At 42.9% G+C, this 24888-nt stretch overlaps 1 protein-coding gene across 1 annotated transcript in view; it reads left to right on the forward strand.

Annotated features, from left to right (window-relative positions):
* LOC138261091 (hexosaminidase D-like) overlaps positions 1–24888 on the forward strand; it is a 232438-nt gene that overhangs the window by 99770 nt on the left and 107780 nt on the right. Inside the window, exon 5 of the mRNA XM_069209728.1 lies at positions 7759–7846. Coding sequence (XP_069065829.1) covers positions 7759–7846 — 88 coding nt within the window. The remainder of the gene's footprint in view (positions 1–7758; positions 7847–24888) is intronic.

The raw sequence follows: 24888 nt of genomic DNA on the forward strand, positions 1-24888 counted from the left end.
AAAACACAAAATAATTCTAAAACCAAGCCAGCTTATGTCAGCAGTCCCAAGGTGTGTGACCGGAAGGACCCCTACTGTCTTAGCAGAGTAATGGAGCTCAACTAACCCAAATCATAACACCAAAATTGCAAATCACATAGCAGACCTTTTAAAAAATTTAGAAAAAAAGAATTCAGTCCTAACTCAAATGAAGATTCTGAACAAAGAGCACACTCAAACCAAATTGAAACCTTAGCAGATGACCCCAAGACAAATGTTGTCACAGGACTTCTGTCACCGGGTGCTCCAAATGATAAATTTAAACCTTACAGAAGTAAGCACCTCCTAAAAATAAGAAAATTAAATAAAAAGTCAACATTTAGAGAAACAAACTTGCCTAAGCCCTATCTTACTCAGACATAACTCAAATACTTTTAAGCAGAGAGAACTCATCAATATTGAAGAACCCAAAGACAGGACAACCCACCCGCCACAGACAACCAAAATCCATGTGGCAGCACAGATCCCACTCTACACAACTCAAAAACACACTTGCAGACAAGGGAAGATATTACTTAGACAATATCACTGATTATTTTCAAGAAGGCCATATCTTCTAATCAAAGCCTACCAGTAGTTAACTCAAGTGATCCAACTCCTTCGAAGGAAATCAATTCCGCTAATCTCGATTCCTCAAGCTAGTCAAAACAATACTTACTTTTCCTGTAAAAGTTCTTTCAAATAATAGTGACACCAGTCCCTTCATAACAAATAGTCAGCCTTCCTCTAACCATCAAAATTGATTACTTTGCAACTTTGGCAGGGATTCAATATCAAACGTAAATAATTTTAACCTGACAGTTCTTCAGCAATCACGTGTTGTCTCAGTCAAGGACTTAAGACTTCCATGTCTTAACAATGGACCACAAATCTACGAAAGAATCATCTCCTCACAATGCCGATCTTCATAATCTTACCCTTATCTCAAAACCAGATTATATTTCAGAAGGTTCAAACAACATTCTAAACTGTCAGAACATCCTGACAATACCACATCACTTTTCATAAATTAGATACATAACAACTACAGATTTTAAAAGCATAAGGTTCTCTCATGATGCACAAGCTAGTCCACAGAAACAATCTTCCCAAACATTTGGTCTTGAAAAACTGACCTTACCACCTGGGGCATTCTCTTTACAAAACAAACCAAATAAAAGTATCTTTAGATATCATGAGGGGAAAGGCACCAACAGGACCACGTTTCCACGTCAGTGCATAAATTAAAGAATTTTAAGGTCCGCACCAACTGACTCACCCTCACAAATCTGTGTATAAAAGGCCTGAAAAACGTAACCAATGGGCCTCCCGTCACTGTGAAAGGATCTTTTTGATCAACACACCTCTCAGGACCTGACAGCACCACTTCATACATATTCAAAGATGGGGAAAGAACAATCAACTCGTCAATGAGATGACAATTTGCTCCTGGAATAGAACAGGAATAGAACAGCACATAAAATCCATTGGAAACAACTTAATTGCCTTCATAAACAACCACCACCTGATTTATCTAAGGAAACATGACTCCTTAAGTTCTTCAACCTAGCAAATTTTGATGCATATGAACCGCCGCCCAAAAAAACACTATGGGTCGCTCATCAGGCAGCCTGACATCAATACACTATGGGCCTCATTACGAGTCTAGCAGTCACTTGACTGCCAGACAGCCGGTGGCGGTCGGACCACCACCAATTCAGCGGTCCGAGCGCCACATTGTGACCACGTCGTGTTGCGGTCGGACCGCTAGGATTAGTTGTCCCTGCGGTTGTGGCGAGCCTAATCTGCCAGAGCAGCACTGCCCTGGGGATTATACCCTCGTTCCACGCCAGCGATTTCATGGCAAAAGGCTGCCGGAGAACAGGTACTGGGCAGTACAGGGGCCCCCCTCGCCAGCACCCTTGCAATGTTCTAACAGTGAATATTGCGATGGTGCTTTTGCATCCTGCATCCTACAGCATTGCCACCGGCTTGATTACGAGCCAGAGACAATGCTGTAGTGTGTTTCCCACCAGGAAAGTGGATGGAAACTCAGGTTTCTGCCCGCCGACCTAGCGGGAAACCCGTATTGAGCCAGGCGGGGAGGTAGCCACTATGGCTGCAACCTCCCCGACTGATTCGTAATGAGGTTCTTTATGTTTGAAATACACCATTATAAGCTCTAATCAAATGTTTTAACTGTCCTAGGCCATTAAAAGCAAAGTCAGGTATTGATCTTAAACATTTCCTTTCCACCTTCATTAATAAATACAAATGAAGGCTTCCCACCGTGCTTGATGGAATCTAATCTCCCTTGGAACACTATCCCAGAAGTACTGTAGCAATCACAATAACTTACTTTTCCAGCAATGGAAGAACCTCTCACCTGAGGACGCCCAAGACTTTTCATCAAACGTTCCCCTTCCTCTGGCTATTTAGGAGTTGAATAATATAATAAACATCTCAAAAACTATTATGTGACAAACTACTATTTGAAGTAGGATTCCACCCATTGAATGGAAGGTTTCCGGCCGAGCAACCAGCATGATCCATATTTATTTCATCCAACTCAAAGAGCATCATCGATTATCATCTCACTCCATCGTACTACTTTTTTCTTTTGTAAGAATTACCAAATCCTACCTAGAAAGGAGAATGATCATGATCTCCAACAAATATCGCTACGCTTTACCCATAAATCTTGGTAGACAGAACATGATCACATAAAAGGCTTCTTAACCTCAACAAATCCAAGAACAATTATAGGAAATTGAGAATTTAATAAAAAAAATTACTATTAATAAGAACAAGATTTTATTACGTCACGATTCATATATCAAACTGACTATGATCAGCCTTTATTTGATTGGCAACAACTGTTGAGGATTCATTTGTAACTTGTATTTCTACTCAAATGATTACTAGGGTAAGCTTTCAACCTAATAACGCTGACCGACTGTTCACCTCAACAAATAGGAAACAACAGTCAACTGAGGCGATATTTGGAAAAAAAACATGAACCCAATATTGATATTTACAGATTAAGGAGGAAAAACATGCTATTGTAAGGAACTAAAAGAAATCTGCAGACGCTCCCAAGAAGCATCCTGGACACAACCACACTGAGCCATCAGAGCAAATAATGCAGAATTATTCTGGTCTCTAATTGGTTATGGCACTGTGTCCCACTGAGTAGCGAGTGCTTACTTCCTATCATGTGAAGCATGGAAGACACATATAGATTAACTTTATGCTGACAATATTCCCCCCAACATTTGATTTCTCTGACTAGCTATATGATCTGACCTGCAAATCTCACAAGAAGAAATCATGTTATTGATAAAAAAAATCCAGATCTTCACGAGCGGCAAGTCCAAATGGGATACCAATAGATCTCTTAATATCAGATCCCCAGTTTATAGAGCAGATTAGTTCTCATATTATTCTTGTAAGTCCTTCAAACAGTCGAATTCCACCTCCATGGAAAGGCACCACAATATTTTCAAGTCACAAAAAACTACTTCCTTAGCTCATCTATACTCAGAAGGAAAAGTCTATAGTAAATAGCTACTCGATAATCTCTTTGCTAATAGCAACTTCTTCTGGCTAAACCAATCCAGCTTCCGATTAGGTTGCTTTATGATCAACAATATTGTCGCCCTTAAACATCTAGGGGGTCATTCTAAGTCTGGCGGGCGGCGGAGGCCGCCCGCCAGACTTCCCCCACCAAAATACCGCTCCGCGGTCGAAAGACCGCTGAGGGTATTTTGGGATTTGCCCTGGGCTGGCGGGCGACCGCCAAAAGGCCGCCCGCCAGCCCAGGGCAAATCATCCTTCCCACGAGGACGCCGGCTCAGAATTGAGCCGGCGGAGTGGGAAGGTGCGACGGGTGCAGTGGCACCCGTCGCGTATTTCAGTGTCTGCATAGCAGACACTGAAATACAAAGTGGGGCCCCTCGGCACCCCCTACCGCCATCCTGTTCCTGGCGGGAGACCCGCCAGGAACAGGATGGCGGTAGGGGGTGTCAGAATCCCCATGGCGGCGGAGCGCGCTCCGCCGCCATGGAGGATTCACAAGGGCAGCGGAAAACCGGCGGGAGACTGCCGGTTTTCCGCATCTGACCGCGGCCGAACCGCCGCGGTCAGAATGCCCTGCGGGGCACCGCCGGCCTGTCGGCGGTGCTCCCGCCGACCCTGGCGGGGTCAGAATCACCCCCCAAGTGTATAAAGCTTTAAAAAAAAGTCTCATGCTGTACATACAGGGAGTGCAGAATTATTAGGCAAGTTGTATTTTTGAGGATTAATTTTATTATTGAACAACAACCATGTTCTCAATGAACCCAAAAAACTCATTAATATCAAAGCTGAATATTTTTGGAAGTAGTTTTTAGTTTGTTTTTAGTTTTAGCTATGTTAGGGGGATATCTGTGTGTGCAGGTGACTATTACTGTGCATAATTATTAGGCAACTTAACAAAAAAAAATATATACCCATTTCAATTATTTATTATTACCAGTGAAACCAATATAACATCTCAACATTCACAAATATACATTTCTGACATTCAAAAACAAAACAAAAACAAATCAGTGACCAATATAGCCACCTTTCTTTGCAAGGACACTCAAAAGCCTGCCATCCATGGATTCTGTCAGTGTTTTGATCTGTTCACCATCAACATTGCGTGCAGCAGCAACCACAGCCTCCCAGACACTGTTCAGAGAGGTGTACTGTTTTCCCTCCTTGTAAATCTCACATTTGATGATGGACCACAGGTTCTCAATGGGGTTCAGATCAGGTGAACAAGGAGACCATGTCATTAGATTTCCTTCTTTTATACCTTTTCTTGCCAGCCACGCTGTGAAGTACTTGGACGCGTGTGATGGAGCATTGTCCTGCATGAAAATCATGTTTTTCTTGAAGGATGCAGACTTCTTCCTGTACCACTGCTTGAAGAAGGTGTCTTCCAGGAACTGGCAGTAGGACTGGGAGTTGAGCTTGACTCCATCCTCAACCCGAAAAGGCCCCACAAGCTCATCTTTGATGATACCAGCCCAAACCAGTACTCCACCTCCACCTTGCTGGCGTCTGAGTCGGACTGGAGCTCTCTGCCCTTTACCAATCCAGCCACGGGCCCATCCTTCTGGCCCATCAAGACTCACTCTCATTTCATCAGTCCATAAAACCTCAGAAAAATCAGTCTTGAGATATTTCTTGGCCCAGTCTTGACGTTTCAGCTTGTGTGTCTTGTTCAGTGGTGGTCGTCTTTCCGCCTTTCTTACCTTGGCCATGTCTCTGAGTATTGCACACCTTGTGCTTTTGGGCACTTCAGTGATGTTGCAGCTCTGAAATATGGCCAAACTGGTGGCAAGTGGCATCGTGGCAGCTGCACGCTTGACTTTTCTCAGTTCATGGGCAGTTATTTTGCGCCTTGGTTTTTCCACACGCTTCTTGCGACCCTGTTGACTATTTTGAATGAAACGCTTGATTGTTCGATGATCACGCTTCAGAAGCTTTGCAATTTTAAGAGTGCTGCATCCCTCTGCAAGATATCTCACTATTTTTGACTTTTCTGAGCCTGTCAAGTCCTTCTTTTGACCCATTTTGCCAAAGGAAAGGAAGTTGCCTAATAATTATGCACACCTGATATAGGGTTTTGATGTCATTAGACCACACCCCTTCTCATTACAGAGATGCACATCACCTAATATGCTTAATTGGTAGTAGGCTTTCGAGCCTATACAGCTTGGAGTAAGACAACATGCATAAAGAGGATGATGTGGTCAAAATACTCATTTGCCTAATAATTCTGCACTCCCTGTATGTTTGGTATTTGATAAAGTCAACTGGAAAAAACTCTGGGACAAACCATTGAAATAGGAAATCAGCCTTTTGTTATTGCATTTCTTCATATCTCTACATGAAAAAACATGGCTCCAAGTTAAACTGACCAGGAGAGCTCCAACTCTAATTGTGTAAACCTCAAATGGCCTACAGCAGGGTTGCATCCTGGCCTCTTTTACTTTTCTTGCTGTACATAATAGATCTATAACCATTTTAAGGCCTGGCTGAAGGTTTACTTCCAAAGCTAAGAATCAAATCCATCACTTATTTAGCTTACGTTGATGACATACTTATTCGTTCATTAACGTTAGGAGGTCTGCGATCCCAGCTAACAAAATTGCAGAAATGTAATCAAGAGAACGACTTACAAATCAGCCTAGGGAAATCCAAAATCATGTCATTTGGCAAGTCCTGAATGCAACATGGGTTGCAAATCTATAAAAATCCTATATAAGATGAAAACATTCATGTCTACTTAGGTTTAACAGTTGATAACAGCTTATCATGGTCTGACCACTTCTTTAATAAACAGGGGAAACACATCTCATTAGAGTTTCAGTAAAGAGATTTTGTAATATCTACAGAGGTTGGATGATCACTCAAGCTCTCTAGGTAATCAACTCAAAACTCATTCCATCCCTTTAACATGCATCCATTGTTTTTAAAGACAAGTAAATTAGTATTGTGAACAAAATCTACCTAAACTCAATAAGGTCTTTACTGAACCTACGACCATCACCTCCTCACAGCAAAGTTCGACTTGAGCTATCCCTAACATCACTTTCACCAGACACAGTGGGGCAATGTTAAATTACACCAGTGACTGTATCTCTGCCAAGGAGAACACCTTAAGAAAGTTAATATTTGCATAGTTAAGAGGAACAAAAGCATCTATAATAGAATTGAGTTTTCCAGCCATAGATAAGACTATTAATGTGAACAATCTCCCGATGCTTACTGTCCTTACAAAAATGCCTTGCTTGAAAAGCAAGGCACTAATATGTGCAATCTTGACAAATAATAGCAAACCGATCTGGCCACTTTACTGATCGCCAAACGCAAAGGTTACATAATAGATACATGTACTAATAGAAAAAAGGAATATTTAACATACCCCTTGGAATTTGCTTGTAAAATCAAATATTTAGGATTTCTCCTTATGTACACTCCAGTATCACAATTTGAAGGCTTATGGAACATGCAGTGCTAACCATAAAAGATATGTACTCACTGTAGTTACACATAGTCTGTCTATGCCATTTCATATTAGATTTAAGGAAGAAATACTTTAGAACTGCATTAATTCCAGTCAACAGAAAGATTGTTCAAGAATATTTTTACAAAAAGAATGTATTTATTAATTATAAAATGTATTCATCCATCTCTCATTATTGTATACGTTTACTTACTTCCTCTGTGGAATCCATTCGGCAATATATTACTGCGTTTCAGATTGAAGGAAATAGAAGATTGGGTGGAGCAATTAAACTTCATTGTGTTGTGCTGCCTACCCAAACCTGATTATTAGAAGGCTACTCAGTTATTTATCACTGACTTGGTATATGGCTAGTGCAGTCCGAGATTATTAAAGTAGTCTGTGTTCACTGGAGAAAGTCCTCACAGTGAATTCCGAAACACCTTATCTGTGGATTGTGAAAATGGGTAGATTTGGGAAGGAGTCAAGTTTCTTTCAGCTGGTGTTAAACATCCAAACATTTGAGCATTCCTGTGAATTTGGGGAGTCTCTGACTTAAGTATTCCTGTGTTATGCACTTGGTACTTTCTGGGACAAATCATCTAGTTGAGATTCTTAGCAGGCATTAAGTCACTGAGATACAGTCTAGTGGGTGTGGCCATTGTATGTGACAAGAAACTAATGTTTCACTTCCTCCGTAGTGAACAGGACATTAAGAAGATCCTGCATTTGGCTGAGATCAATAGGCTGAAAGTGGTCCCTTTGGTGCAATGCTTTGGACATATGGAGGTGAGCCATGGGCCACATGGTAGCTAGTATTAACATTTTCAATGCTGTGTTCAAAAGTCTTGTACTGTTTGCAGAGGCTGTTGGCGAAGCACTGGGCTATGAGTATGTGCATATTACTGGTGCGTTATGGAATTTACAACTTGAAAGTGTTGATATTTGACAGATGATGTTGTTCTCAAGAAAAGTAATCATGTGCACTATTTCTTGCATTAGCCTTATTTTGTTTTTATGAATCATGTAACATATCTGATAGCTGCTGTGCTTTTTAACAAGGGAGAAGAGAGTGTAAGGAAGGCTGTATGGTTGCTCATCACTGGCTGATCCATCCATGGGCCACTAGATTTGCATCCATGCCTTATTGCCGGATATCACCATGAGAAATAATAACAACAATTTGATCCAATGTATAATAATTAAAAAATCTAGCTTTTAAACAGAAACTGGGAATAGATCTGTACTGGTGACCCAAAGCAGCACACCTCTGGCATAGCAGTTTGATATTTTCCTTTAAAGACTGTTTACTTCTCAGATGGGTGGTGTAGCACTTACTGGAAAGAGTTTCAAAACAGCCATTTGTGAATTCCATGAGGTTTATATCCCATTTGATGTGGCGCTTAGTCAAAGTCTGTTTGGAAACATCAAGGTGTCATTATGACCTTGGCCCCGCCATGCCTGCTGTTGCAGTCAGACCGCCGACAGCGTGACAGTGCAGGACTGCCAAATTATGGCCGCGGCAGTGAACTGGCTGCATTGTAGACAGTTCACCACCTGTACCGCCAGGGTGGTGAGATCGCCTGCCCGAAGGTTGACCATCTTTGACCCAGAGGTCCACCTAACACTGCTCCGGTATTATGAGTATCCTTTCTGCCAGGGATTCCGTGGCTGCAGCCCCGCCACAATATACCTGGCAGAAAGGATACTGGTGACAGGAATACTAATTCCTTTTGCCACAACTGGACTCCCCAACCCCACACCCCCATGTAGGTGGCCCCCTGACCGCTTCAGAAGCCCCCCCAAGCAGCAACACACCCCCTCCCCCTGCTCCCCGTACTGCCCCCGATCCACACACACACCACGCTCGCATTCATACACGCTCACTCATTCTCACACACACGGCCACGACACCCTCCACCCCACCCCCGCAAACAGGCATTCACAAAAGCACACAGCCACTTGCACACACACACACAGGCAACACCCCCCCATTCACACACACACACCCCCATTAACACACACAACACCCCCCCCCTCCCCCCCCTCCACCCTGTCAGACGATCACCTTACCTGGTGGTCGCGATGGTTGTACAGGAGGGAACAGGGTCAATGGTGCTTGCTCCGCTGCCAGCGCCCTGCCAACACAGCACCGCCACGCTGTTTACAATGTTGTAATATGGGCGGTGTTGTGGCGGTGGCGGCGGAGCAAGCTCCACTAGACCGCTGACCGCCAGTATGACTGCTGGCGGCTTCCCTGCCAAATATTGGCGGGGAGCAACCAGCAGTCATGGACCATGCCATGTCTTTTGTAAGTGATTTCCAAAAAGACTGCAGCCCATCCATTAGCAGTATCTGGGCAGTGGGGAAGCTAGTGCAACTTCTGCATTCACAGTTTGAGAAGGAGTGTCTTCCATTGGTGGTCCTTCGACTGTCCCGCTAGAAGAAGGACGCAAATGAAAGGAGTCTGGCTTTACTCAGTGCTAAGCCTAACAAGTTTCCTCCAGTTTTTAAAAATATTTTTTTTTTAATGTAGTGATTTTTCCAACAAAAAAAGCAACAAAAAGCAAAAAGTAGTAGGTGGAGTCAACATATCAAAGGTCACGTTAGTAGGGCAAAGAGGCGACCACACTATGGTAACATCAATGTGGTTTTGGGAGCTAGGAATATTGGATTTGAAATTTGAGACCATGAGTAGGGTGCAGGGGAGTCAAGGGGAAGCAAAGTATAATCGATTATAGTCGGAAGTATAGAGAGTACAATTCTGAGAAAAATGGAACGGGGTCATAGTGGGGTAATGTCAAACTCATTTAAAAGGATACATTTCCTTGTGTAGGTTCAAAACATCAAGGTTGTTTGTACCTTTTTATCTTTTCAGGAATGATCATCTGCACAGTTTCTTGACGTTGTGTTTCAGAAATTCAAGAGACCAAATACCGGGTACCATATGGCATTCAGATTTTATAGTTGCAATTCGTTGTTTGAAATTTTCCTTTTAGTTCTCTGTTGATGATAGAGTTCCACCACTTTCAGCCAGTCATCATTTTCTGAAGAACAATTGCAGCGAGTAGGTCTAATGCCACTACTGGCCTACTGGCCAATAGTAGGTTTTACTTAGTGACGGCGGTGTACCATTAAGGATAAAATAAATTAATTATGTTATGGAGGTGCACTCAGTACATGAATGGACAGTTTTCCAAATGTACTTCTGTACTTGTTATGGAATAAATATAATCAGTCCTTAACACAAGGGGTGGCGGAGAACAATAAGGATCAAGACAAACATTTGCTTGCTTTTTTTTTTTTCAGAATGCCAATTACTTAGACTCCAGGGGACCTGTTCACAAAAGAAAATTCAAATGTGATTAAATCTACATGTTGGGGCGAAAAGTCCTTTCCCTGGGTAATGAACGTGTACCTCTGCCATGAGTGCCCAGCTGTACTGTTCCACATTGCTAATTTTTGTTGTTGTAGGCAAACACGGATCAGGTGTGTGCAACATGACATAGGTCTTTCTCACAGACTGTGGTCTTGTGGGACCTGGAGGAGCACCCAAAGCACTACCCTCAAAGAGGTTGAAGTGTGCTGCCTTCTCCAGGAGTTAAGCAGCACAAGCGCTGTGGTGGTAGCATACCGTTTGGTGATCAGTAGGAGTGAGTAGGTCCTTTTTACCCTGTGTCAAGCTCACTTGCCTTTTTAATGTTCCGTTACTGTGTGCCTTACCCAACCCTTGGCCTACATCAGTTAGATGTGGAGGACTGTGCTGTGTAGGAGTGGTGACTCTGCCTTAGTTCTATATGTGCCTGTGAAAGGTACAGTACATGAACGAAACAGTATTGTGCAGTGCATGAATAGTGAGTGAATGTACTGGGTGTATGTGTACCTGTGAAAAGTACCTTACATGAGAGCTGTAATGATGTGAAGTGTGTGCATGGCGCATGAATGTACTGGATGTATATGTACCCTCAAAAAAGACAGTACATAAAGAGTGTGGTGTAGTGCAGTGTTCACAAGGTGAATGTATGTGAAGGCTATATGTATACCTGCAAGTCACATAATACAGAAAGGTTACATTACTGAACAGCGTATGCAGAATGAATGTGTGCATTGAACGTATGTGTGCCTGTAGTGGCACAATACATGGAAGCAACAGCGTTCTGCATTGTGTGTGCTGAGTGGACGTGTGCCTGTAAGGGTGCATTACATGGATTTCCCTTGGTTCTGTTTTGGGAAAACCTGGCCTGCCTGGTCAAGCCATAAGGAGGTAAAGGGAACTCTCCCCACCTCCACCCCCTACCCCCAAGTCAGATTTGTATATTGCTGCATCCTGTGAGCTGGGTGGGGAACACTGCAGAAGTGAGAGAGAGACTTCCCCTAAGAAATCACAAGGAAGGGGCCTTGACACATCTCAGGAAGGTGATCATGAAGAGTATTGCTGGGAACCTGGGATTAACTTTTTGATACACCTATCTCTGTGGCTGACATCCAAGAGTCAACACTCCCCCAAGGCCTGTGTTGTGGGACTATAAGCTTCAGAGTCTCTGCTGCTGTGACAGTCATCCTGTCAAGTGGCAGACGGAGGGCATAAGTGTGCACATCAGAGGATGCAGAACCCCAACATAAAGCCTTGAAGACACAGACCCTAAATTCGATTTGCTGTCTAGAAATGGACTGTAAGAAGGGGGGTTGAGACCCCAAAAATTGGTCCGCTAGCAGGCAGCCAGAAGGGATGTGTAAGGAGGGGAAGCTCTGCAAGACTTCTGGCTGTGACCAGGACCGGTGGCCAAGGCCTGCTAGTCTCCCTGCTGGGTAAGGGATCATCACCTAGGGAAACCAAAACCACCTGCTCTGGAGCATCAGCATTTGCCAGCTTGCCAAAAACAGTGTGTCCTGTGAGGAAGAGGAGAGCGTTGGAGGGCATGTGGCCTGGTTGGGAGACCTGTTGAAAGGCTGCTACACCAATCGGGTTGTTGCCTGTGTGCAGATCTCAGTTGGTGACCTCCATATGCAGGGGAGGGCCGCTGTGAAGAAAGTTGTGAGTGCTGTGCTGTTCGAGGAGAGTGAAGCCAAGAGGTGGTATAGTCTGCCTCGCGGTGATGGCCAGTGCCTTGTTTGGAAACACCACTGCCCAGAACTGTAAAGCTGTGTGACCTGTGGACAAAGGAAGCATTGAGGATTATGCCTGTCCTGCCCCCAGAGACTTAAGAGGACGGTGTGGGTGCATCGCCACATTCCTGGGACACAAATCGGGAGCATCAGATTCAATCACCCTACCCCATTGGAGAGTGCAGAACTTATGGTGCAGGAGGAGCACTGGAGTGCCTCTGACTGCTGCTGGACCCGGCTGTGTAAGCTCAAGGAGAGCCTTCACTTGCCAGATGATGCCGCGCCTCCCGCATGAAGACCGACTCACCGAGCGGGTCTGGAGCCTTGCAAGGGCCTGCGGACAGAGCACCCACTGAAACGCTGCATTCTTCTGGAGCAGGTAAGACTGATTATGGGCCTACTGGGCCCCAAGGGAACTCGCTGACTAGGGCGCTGCAGCACCAAAGACACTTAGCTATTCTCTAAGAGTTGGAGTGGACTCTTGAGCCAAAGCCTACTAGTGAGCATTCTCTGGATGCGGCCACGGTGAATGGAGAATAACCCTGACTACATTACGAAGAACAGGTGGAATAGGCATTTGCCAGAAAACACTAGACCCCCCGACTTCTAGAGGAATTGTGTTATTGCCTATGAATGCTGTAATCTTCCTTTGAATGCAGAATTAGAAAGTAAATACTTCTATTTTATTATAAAAATAAGTATTTGACTGGACATTGATTGGTTGATACCGCTGCATGCTCTTTGAATTATGAGTCGTGTTCACTAATCTGTAACTACATATAGCCCCCCCGCCATCCCCTTCCTAAGGGAGCCTCTGACTGCTCCAACACAGCTACCACAGAGTCAAGTACAGAAGATGTACTTGACCCAGTTGCCTAGGATCCATAGTAAGCTGGTTTTCCAGGACATCAGGGATAAAAGGCCCAGTAACCCTGAGTGCCCCTTGGCTCTCTGAAAGGGGTCCTGACACTACACGTGTAAATCTACTTTTACAGTTTGGAGTAAATGTACTACTTTTGCCTATTCATCATTTCCGAGCATAAATTTATCCTAAACTATAGACTTACAAGTCTCCACTACATGAACTCCATGAAACTCCCGGGGGGAGCCTAATTTGCGAGTGTAAGGTTAGTACTTGTAACTTTTCAAACAGTGCCTGAGATCTCTGCCGCCATGGTATAGATATCCACCACCCTAGGTGAGATCACTACCACTTACATAAACTATAGAGGTTAAAGTCGCCGCTAGCTTATCACCCTTGTGTTTATCTGTCCTCACCGTAGGTTATTCTTTTAAAGATGGAAAGGGCTCACCCATCTGATAGTGGCATGCTTCATCACTGGTCATTCTAACCCTCCAAGCCAAGATGATACTGACTTGGCGGTCTCAACAGTAGCCCCCACAGGTGAGCCTTCCCCTACTGGGACAGGGAGATCAGAATAAGGACCACATGTATGTACCATTTTTCAAATCGCAAATGGCCTGATTCGCAGAATTGGGGCGTTTGTGATGAGAAAAAAGCATTTTGGTATGTACAGACCCATTTTTATGATTTGGTAATATATTTACCGAAAAGGGTTTGCGAGTTGCAGTTAGGAAGGGCGTTCCCTTCCTAATTGTGAGTCACAGTCCAATGTCTGATTGTTTTGTGACCGTGAATGCGGTCACAAAACAATCGGTTAGCATGGAACCCCTTCCCTTTTGTGAATGTATGCAAAAAAAAAATTCAGAGCAGGCAGTGGTCTCACGGACCACTGCCTGCTCTGAAAAAATTAAAAGAAAACTTTTCATTTTTGTTTTCAAATGCAATCCGTTTTCCTTTAAGGAAAACGGGCTTCATTACAAAAAAATATATATATACTGCTTTATTTAAAAGCAGTCACAGACATGATGGTCTGCTGACCCCAGCAGGCCACCATCCCTGTGAGTGCCGCCATTCCCAATGGGGCTGCAAATTGCGACCTACCTCATGAGTATTGAGTGGATCACTGCTGACGAGGTCCAGTTTCTAACGAATGCTAACCCAAGGGTCCCTTACTTTTATCTATTACCAAAAGTCCAGAAGAAGAAGCATCCGCTTCCTGGACGTTCCATTGTATCCGGAATAGGCTCAGCTCTTGAGCCATTACCAAAATATGTGATTGCTTTCTGAGGCCGCTGGTACAGAGGACTCCAACCTACTTGGAAGACAAAAGAGGTTCTCAGTCTGCTGAAAAGACATGGAATTTGCTCCTGAGTCCGAGCTCCTGATCGGATAGGATGTGGAGGTGCTGTACACCAGTATCCCCCAGGAAGAAACACTGAAAGTGGTAGACACCATCCTACAAGAGACCCAATGGAATTCTATGACGCCCAAAGATTTTGTGTTAGATTGTGCATATATGGCACTGACTCGCAACTACTTCGAGTTTGAAGGTGAGTTTTTCCTACAAATTCACGGGACTTCTATGGGCAGTACTTTCGCTCCTAGTTTAGCCTGCCTGTACATTTATCATTTAGAAAGAACACTTATTTTGTGTGAGGACAAACCCTATTATGCTAACATCAAAACGTGGAAAAGATATATAGATGACGTACTCTTGATTTGGCAGGGATCCAGGGAAGCAGCAGAAGATTTTTGTGCATGGCTCAGTAGCATAGACCGGTTCCTTAGATTCACGAGTATCATGAGCAACACAGAACTGAACTTCCCTAAAATAATAACTTTTGCATTTGAAAGGAAGTTACACAGAGGTTTATTATAAACCCATAGACAGAAACAATCTGTTATGATACAGGAGTTTCCATCCGAAGGGATTACGTGACAGCCTCCGAGTGGGTCAATTCCTATGCCTGAGAAGTAACTTACACAGACAACAAACTACAAAAAGCATGCGGAAATCCTCACTAGGAAATTGAGTGAGAGAGGGTACTCCAACAAGGTGATAATCACTGCAGACAAAAGGGCGCGCAATAGTGGCAGAGACTTTTTGCTTGAGACAGGCGCAAAGGTAACAGAAAACAATTTATTATGTGTGACCACTTGCACCTCACTCCCAAATGATGTACAGAAGATCATCAAGAAACATTGGAGACTCTTGAGATCAGGAGGACTGAATCTGAAAACACCTATGTTCTTGTTCAGGTGGGCAAGTAATATACTGGATCAGGTGGTACACACCAGACAGCAGAAGACGCAATTGGTAGAAACACAAGAGACACTCTTGAATCTTCCCCATTGCAGTGGGACATTTTCCTTGCAGTGGATGCAATATCTGCCACCTAACGGAGAGAAAGAAATCCTTGGACCTAGGGCTTGGAAAGTCCTGGGAACTAATAAGTTTCTAAAACTGCAACACAAAAACAGTGGTACATATAATGACTTGCCAATGTGGACTGATGTATGTAGTGATGACCACAAGATCAGTAAAAACATGCATTAAGGAACATAGGAGGAAGACAAGAACGAAGATGATGCGCCACTTTAGAGAGGCAGGACACAGAGTTGATGATTTCAAATAGTTTTTAATTGAACATTGGAGGGGACAGATAAGAACGTAGCACTGAAACTATTCCACATAGAACAAAGATGGGCGTTTCGCCTTCGCACTGATGTGCATGGACTTAATGATGAAGTAACGTGGAATCAGTTGAATGAGGGGGAAGAAAGAATAATCTGTAGCCTACCCACATGCCATTTGCAAAATATTGTGCAAAAGTGACTCTTTCCAGAACTTTTCTTAATGAGTGACATACAACTCCGGTCACAGGACTAAAGGCAAGAGCTGGGTTGGGCCCCGGCATGGTATCTAGACTGTAGGTGAAATAGGCCCTTGTTTAACATATCCACTGTAATATTGAGCACCATTATATAATGAAGAGGCCTATTTAGCAATGGAACGCATTCCCCAGACAACCATCCCACTAACAGTCGAGTCAAGAAACAACTGGATTGCTAGTGTATTATAAAATATATAAAGTAATTGTGACAAAATAATATATTTAATGCACGTTTTCCGGAGCTCCTGGTGTAGAGCCCAAAAGTGTTGCATTTAATTCATCCTGAACGTTGCCATGCAACGGTGGGATAAAATAACACCATTGTATCACAACATATAAATTTAGGATGAAAATACACTTAATATGGGCTCTGGTATATTTTGATGGTTAAATAATAAACATTACAGCTAAGTCCAGCGTTAATATGTCCATTCAGATGGTAAGGTGTTAGAAATGCCGTTTGAGTGATATGACCAGCTGTCACTGGAAGAGAACCACATTTTCCATTAATCCCTCTGTGACACTTACGGATGGCGTCACAGAGGGAGACAGACACCACGTTGGTGGCACGACAACAAAGGAGCGGGGAGTTAAAATCCCCTGCTTCTGCCAACTTCGAGCAGCAGCGGCAGCACTATGAAGGGCCCCCGAGAAGATGTGTATGCTGGAGGACCCGCTTAGACGAAGTAATCCAGGGGCGGGGCAGGCCCTGTCAGTGAACGCTTGTGGCATGGCAGCCACAGCAGCATATTGAGAATCAGAGTCCCATCCGGCAGGCATACGATTTTTCTCCTGAGTATTGGAGAATAAGTTTCTTGTGAATGATGGTAAGTGATAGAATACAACTGTGAAAGGGAGGAAGCAATGTGACAATATGAGCTGGCAAGTATTTCAGATCGATATCCCCGGCATCACAATATGGCAATACGAGTGTGCAGTGCGATATATATGTGAAGAATGGCACTAGAGATACTATATGATCATGAAAGCGAGGAAACACATTTTGAGCCGAGCCGGCATTTATTTCAGGCTAACATCTCAATATGGCAATATGAGCTTGGCAGGACGGGGTCCTCAGCGGTGCATGAGAAAACAAGCGACAGCCTGTTAAAAACACAAACTATAAGTACAGCCTGAGATAAAGCTATAGAACAGTGGATGCCCATGAAATCCTTTAGAACTTATCAATGTGAGTGATTTCTGAAAGCAATGTAAGAGAACGTCACGTTATAACACCAACCTTCTGTTTGGGGTATGTAAGCATGTATTTTAATAGAGAAGCGCAGGGAATAACCTATCTTGAAATCTACCGTCATGACTTTTCATGTAGTAGCCTCAGTCTGTTCTAAACATTCACGCAGGGACTGATACTAAGTCCCTGTTGTTTTATTTCATACATTCTGACAAATAGTGTGTAACATTAAGAGGGACTCCATCCCTTAGTGACTGATGAGGCTTTGCCCTGGCAACTGCAGGGTAAGATGCACTATATATTATGTTTTAAATTATTGCTGTGATTTCACCCGTTTGCCTTGGCACTACTTTGAATTTGTGAATGATTGCAGTTTTATGCACAGAGTGCAGTTTGCAGTGTTACACGATTTTGGGTGTTTTTTGGTTCCACTGGAAGTGTTTTTCTCCAAAACTAAGGAATGTGGAGAATAATCCTAATTAATTGAATTTGCTTCTCCCTTCTGTTTATGCATGACCCTAGGAGACACCTAGAGGACCAGGTAGGAATTACTCTTAACTAGTTGCACGTATGAGAACACAACATGTAACCGACAGTAGGATTAAGACCTCTGCCCTGACGAAGGCCACAAGACTTCCTTGAGAAAAGACTTTTCCAAGCAAGTACTTCCAAAGAGGCCGAAACTGCATTTGCATAAGGTAGTGATTAAGGTGTACTGATTAATTGAGATCTTTGTTACACCACTGACTTATTTTTAACCCTACCTCGTGCCGTCACCAATAAAGTATTATCTTTAGACAGGCACAAAGGTATTTTAAATTATCTTCTATAATCCTGGTTCTCACTGACCAGAACAAGACTTATTCTGATCTCGCCAGGGCTCGAAAAATCTACCACTCGCTATGGCAAGTCATATTTGATCAGGTCGAGCTATTTTTAGGACTTAAACTTGCTTCTTCTGGCGAGTTGACAAAGAACAGGTGTTCTGTTCAGTTGAAAGGTGGAGGTGGAATAAAAGATGCCTTTAAATCTTGTTGTTATGTCACATTTGCTCTGATTTCACAGACAAAGGTCAAAAGTCAGTTTGTCTTACAATTTATTTTCCATCTGACTGTAGAGTTCCAGGACTTTGTAAGGTGAACTGTGTGACCTGCGGTTCAGTAAAAGGATATAGGGTGTTAGGTTTTTCCTAACACACAACATTTAAATGACTAAGTCAACTGTGCAAACATTTCAAAATATATTTCAGTAGTTGTGAAAGCCTTTTTTTTGTATTTCTGTGTGATGAAAAAAATATTTGGATAGGATGAAAACAAATCAGAATATTTTATGTGTAGATGACAATATGCTACCATATCATAGTTTAGTAATATGATTATTAAAAGTGAGTGTTTAAACAAACTGAGAAACACTCCTGCCCTGATGGCAATAGTAAACTAACAGAAGTCATGGGTCCAGTGTGTCTCCTGTTTGTGAGCTAGATACTTCTGAAACATGCAGCAAACTTTAGTCTACTTTTTCGTACTGCAGAAATGCTCAGCTCAAATATTTGGAGGTGCTCTCATATGTGAGACTGAAGAAAAAGGCGACTCTGTAAACTATTTGCCTAGGATCACACAATTTGAGACCTGTTTATGGGTCAAGTACATTACAGTGAGGTCCAGTAGATTATTTAAGTTACTCGACCTGCAGGTCTAGTAACATTTTTATGATTTTTCCTGGCCTTCCCCCGACCCAAAAGGAGCAGGCTCTCCTGTGGGGCTACGGCTGAGACTGCCAAGTCAGTATCATCTTGGCTTGGCGGGTTGGACAGGCCAGTGATGCAGCATGCCACTATCAGGTGGGTGAGGCCTTTCCAGCCATACAAGAATATCCTTCTGTGAGGACTAATAAACACAAGAGTGATTAGCTAGCGGCAACTTTAACCTTAGAAATATGAGATCAACACCACCTCACTGCAGATTGCCCTGTGGGAAATAAAATGTTAAATGATTAAAGTGTATTATTATTATTTCAAAAACATTGTATTTAATTAGAAAGTATAAATGTCAAATGAATTTAGTAACTGAAATATATTCATTTTTTATAAATATTAATTTTTAAACAAAATAAAAGAAAGACACTGTTATCTTTAATTATCAATTTGGAAATGTAATTGAAAGTTGTGTTTAATATGTTACCTTTAAATTTTTTAATAAAAGTTTAAAAATTGAATTAAATTTTTAAACAAGTTTATTACTTTTTACACTAATACAATATTTAATTATTAATTCTATGTAATTTTTAAGACTATATATGTGTGTGTGTGTATATATATATATACTTTTGCTCAGCCATATCTATTTCCAAGAAAGACCATTGTTAAACATCAATCCTAGGTAACAGTAATATAACAACTTATTCTGATTGTTTGCCATCAGGGTTTTCAGACTATTCCAGAAATGTGGATGCCTTGCATTTATTTTTGCTTACATGTATTATCATGTTATTTTCCTTGCAGTACAGTGCTAGGAAATCAACACTATGCTGTGTTTCAACCTGAATAAATGTTAAAAGCCCAGTATCATCAGCGTAGTGTAGTATGGAAATGGGAAAGTTCCCAGCTTCGTCAGATGACTATTCAGTTCATAGAGCATTAATTCAGGAGCTACCCAAAAGAGGTTAAATTGTGGCAACATACCCCCCTGCTCCACAGCTCTATGACAGACATCTTAACAGGACCACTTGAAGATATGAAGATACCCAAACTTCAGATATAGTACTGTGATGGCTTTCATATATTTATTGTATGGGCCTTCACTCTGTTCCATGGTAGCTCCATGTCTACAGTGTCAGTGGCAAACTTAAAACTCACAAACATACGGTAAAGAGGTGTTTTTATTCAGTCACTTTATCCAGGTTAGATCTCTCCATACTGTTTTGAACAGTAGAGTGCCGGACCTGAAACTGTGCAGAGAGACGGACAGTATACCGTTTCCTGTGACCCACCTGAAAGGTACCTATACCTTATGTCTGCACGTTGCTGCCTGTGCTAAGGGTCTCAAGAGATATGTAGTATACATGGAACTTCACCTTCACCTTTGTAGTATACCAGGGTGAATCCTTTCGATGTTTCTGGTACATTCTCATTTACAGAATTCCAGTGAGGGTTAGCGTTAGTACCTTTGCACACAATTTGTAACATCTACTTAAAGCTGAAGTGAAACACCCACCTCGTCCTAGATCTTTAGAGGGTTTTATGGTTGTAATTAAATTTTTCGAATTTACCCTATGTTAAAGAATCTACATTTAATACCTGTGCCTGAGTTACAGGGACTCAAGCACCTACTGTTCAACCTTGAGTTCTTTGTGGGGGTGAAGGGTGTTAAATATTAGCTGCAGGAGCTTTCTGCATTTCAGTGAGGTGGCTAGAAGGCATAACCATTTTCTGCACAATTTGTGCCTTACCTTAAATCAGTACGGACAGCAACCATGAACCCTCCATTCGGCCACCTTCAAGGGTACCCCTTAGAAAGCACCCTCCTGTCCTAAACAGTTCAGGGCTTCTGTGACTCACATCAGAATGTCCACCCTTTGCAGTCTTTGAGTGAAAACAAGTCAAAAAGAGTGAAAACAAGTAAAAAAGAGGGAAAACAAGCAGGGAAAAAGCAATGAAAATGACGCTGGTACCAAATACTTCTGCATTCAGTTTCGCAAATAGATTATTGCAGTAGTTCAGCAAACACTGACTGCTGTCCGTTCTGGCCATCTCTATGCCCCCACCCCTCTTAATTTGAGTGTGAGAGAAGGTAGTCTTCCAGATGACACAGCGTGTATGGCTTTGACCTACTGAAGACAAGTTAGCAGTCCTGATACCTTTGAAAATGGCGTCTGACTGTCCTCCCCATTTAAAGTAGTCCACCTACCACTATTTATAACTTCCGTTCAACACTGACATTTGAACATTTAAGGTCTTTCAGAAAATCTTTAAAATGCCCCAACCTCCATGATTGATTGATATTGCAGTGTGGAGATGCAGTCATTGAGACTTTCTGCCTCAAGGAGTTGCCTCTGGCGAAATAAGGACTGTGCTGTTAGCCAGGGAATACAAAATAAAACTTACAGTTGCTGGGTTGGTGGCGATGTTTCCTTTTCAAGAAGACTGGACTTGCGGTCCGACCACAGACACTAATTCTTTAACATATCTGCTTTTAAAGGAGGAGGTGACTTGGTATCTCTTACAATTTTATTATTTGCTAAACCAGCACCTGCTAGTGCTTCCTTCATTGTCTTCATAATTAGATAGGTTGGAATTGCGTCTACCTAGATATTGCTCTGACGTTACTTGGATCTCACCCAGGAGAGATTAATTCCTCAGGGCCTGCTTGCCTACAGTAAGTTGGCAACATGTCTGTCTTTCACTTTACACAAGGGACAATGACCTGCATGTTTGCTCTGCGAACAAAACAACACTCGAATGACTGTGCAGCCTCCCTGTAAAAAAACATGTACACACACTCTGTGGGAAAAACATGCATTTACGGAAAAGTGGTAACTATAATCAGGGTATTTACAATCTCTGTCATTCTTTCTTCACCCACCTTGTGCAGCCTGTGATCAGTGAAGGCCTGCAGAACCCAGGAATACACTCATCTGCTCTTGTGTGTATGTGACTGTAAACTCTGAGTGTAAATCTTTCAAACCACCAACACACCCCAGAGACCCACTATATTTTATGGATAGGAACCAGGAGTGCCCCATCCTACAAGAGACTAGAGCTTGGGCATAGAAAGATGAAGGACATAACTGAGTGGCTATGCAGTTTGTTGTTCTGTAATTCAAAAATAAACAAAGATCAATAGTCCTGAGTTAGTATAGAGTAGTTATTTATTTTTCTTATATTTAAGTAAGGTTCCCAACCAAAGACTGCAGTGCAAAAGGAGCAGCCAACACGTGTTGTGCCCCTTCCCGGTGCACAGGCCTGGGACTTTCTCAAGGCGTGAAGTAAAAAAGCTGGGAGAAATTCAAATAAATAGGCTGGGAGTTTTGCCTGTTCTTTGGTCTAGTTACATTGACAGTAAGCAGTTGCCGCTGTGACCATCTTGTTTCTTTGTCACCATGAACTGCATAGGACTATAATGACTTGCATGGAGAATTTTGGGACTTTCTGCTGACCGCATTTAATACGTTTCCTTGTTCGGGTGGTCTTTGCCAAACCGCTTACTGTCAATGTAACTAGGCAAAGGCAGGTCCCCGAGGACACCAGGGCCCTTATTATGAACCTGGCGGTCTCATGACTGCGAGGTTTGCAGTGGCGGTCGAACCACTTCCAATGCGGCGGTCTGAGCACCATATTACGACTGCAGCGGTCATAGCACGGTTGGACCACCAGCACCGCCAGGATTAGTCGTCATGCAAGCAGCGCTGCCCTGGGGTTTACTACTTTTTTTTCCGGCAGCGATTTCATGGAGGTAGCACCGCCATGAAAAGGCTGGCGGAGAATGGGTGCAGGGGGGCCTCTGCACTGCCCATGCACTTGGCATGGGAAGTGCAACTGCTCCCCCGGCCAGAACCGTCGCAATGTTGCGATGGGTGCTGGTGCTGGTGCACCATACGCACTACAGCATTGCCCCCGGCTTGATTACAAGCCGGAAACAATGCTGTAGGCCATTTCCCACTAGGCCAGTGGGCATAAACTGAGGTTCGCCCGCTGAACCAGCGGGAAACTCGTAATGGCTACAGTGGTGGCAACCTCCCTGTCGGAATTTCGACGGACTGGCTTTTCTGTCTGCCGAAATCGTAGTGAGGCCCTAAGTTATTACTGTCATTGCACACAGTAAAATTGCTGCTACTGCATAGAAGGACTCATATTTTCAATTTTAGAAGTGCTATGCTTGACTTGACTACACCATCATCTTGACTCTATTTAAAATAACTTTTTACCAATTTCAGATTCTTGAAACGGTCGAGAGTGAAAATGCATTTCAAATTATGGCACTATGTAGCTAACTTGCTGGGTGCTGGAATCAAGGTGGAAGAAGCATTAAATGGATTAAATGCAGGGTGAACGCAAATAAGAGCTTTGGTTTATGAGGGGAACTGACAGAAACGTTCGGTCTAAATGCTCAACAGAGTAAAATCAGTACCTGAGCTAATATGTAGTGTCCGGGATCAGGTGATTAGCTTTCTCCTCAAGTACATTTAGTGCACCTGCATCTCCTCCTAAGATCTCCTTAAAATAGTCTTCACGTGTTCGAACTCTTGGCTGACCATCATTTGAGGACTGATACAAAAGGAGCTTAAAAGAGAATGAAAAGAGCAGAGGAAAGAGATATCATGTCTTGCTAGACAACAGTCTATTTCCTTTTTGAAGAAGATGTATAAAAAGCAGAGTTGGATAAGCAGTTGTGGTAATCCTAGATGTAGGTAAAGGTTATACTAAAGAATTAAAGTTTTTGAATTCTGTAAATCAGTTGAATAGATGCAGAACAGTTGATAAAGGTAATTCAGTTTCAGAAATGCCTTCTGTAGAGCACATCAGTTTATGGGGATATAGTTTGCTTCATGAGAATTTTTTGTAGAGGAGTGTGCCAGCTTTCAATGCCTTGAGGAAGGAATTGGTTGTTTAATTGTTTGCCCTGAATGTTGCACGCAAGCATGCATTCTAAAATGTTGGCTCTTTCACTGTTTTGGAAGCTACTGAGGCAATTCAGAATGCTTCTATCACACTGGCACTTTAGTAGAGCTGGGTTTGGGGTGAGAAGTTCCATGGAGAGGGTTGTGGCAGTTTTCACAACCTTTATAAAGAGTAAGGCCGTTTGAGTAGCTGTTTCATTTCAGTCACGCCCACTAGTCCTCTGTGGCTTTGCATGCTGACTTGCATTCTGAAATGGCCTCTATGGGTTTGCATGCTGGCAAATATTTGCTGTTTCCCTCTTACTGCTCTTGGAAACCGCTGAGACAATTTCAGAGCATTCCTTTTGCAACTGCACTTTGTTAGTGGAGGTGGTCAGGTGAGACGTTCTTGTGAGTGGTGTGTGTGTCAGCTTTTACATCCTTGAGAAAGGGAATGGTTGTTTGATATACTGTTCCCCCTACCCCTCCAGCCCCACCTCTAAGAACCCTATTGCTTTACACTCTGGCATGTAATCTGACTGTTTGGATGTCGCAAAAAAAATTTGTAATGTTACTGTTGTGTCAGCACTCTATTACTGGAGGTTGTAGGGTGAGAAGTTCTTAGTTGCAGTATGTTGTAGTTTTTGGAGCCTTGAGAGTGGGATTGTCAGTTCCTCCCTCAGCCGTACCTATCACCCTTTCATTGTGGTGCATGCTGATGCAGAGTGTTAGGTACTCGTCTGTTTAGAAAGTACAGACGTGTTGAGGACGAGGGCTAGAACCTCATGCCCTTTTCTTTCTAGAAGTTGTTTTAATAATTTTGACATTTTGAACTTTAAAATTATGACAATTTCAATTGGGGGGGAATGTTAAAGTTGAGATCAAGAAAACTTAGAGGTGGTCAAAATAACCTGCAAAATCAGGTATGAATCTAGTATAATGACTGGGGAAGCTGGTCTGGAAGTTGAGTATGCCCAGAGGGTAAACTTTCATCCTCGAAAGCCACGCTGCATCTTCTTTCCCGCAGAGTAAGAGTGTTTCACCATTGATCAAAGTCTCAACGTTGAATGCACATCTATGAACAACTCATTGTCGATTGTATTCTTATCCTCTACATCGTATGAGTACCCAACATCGACCCAGGCCTCGATGGCAAAAACGTGGGTGCTGCATCTCTTCC

The sequence above is a fragment of the Pleurodeles waltl genome, chromosome 10 (assembly GCF_031143425.1).
Source record: "Pleurodeles waltl isolate 20211129_DDA chromosome 10, aPleWal1.hap1.20221129, whole genome shotgun sequence".
Lineage (NCBI taxonomy): Eukaryota > Metazoa > Chordata > Amphibia > Caudata > Salamandridae > Pleurodeles > Pleurodeles waltl.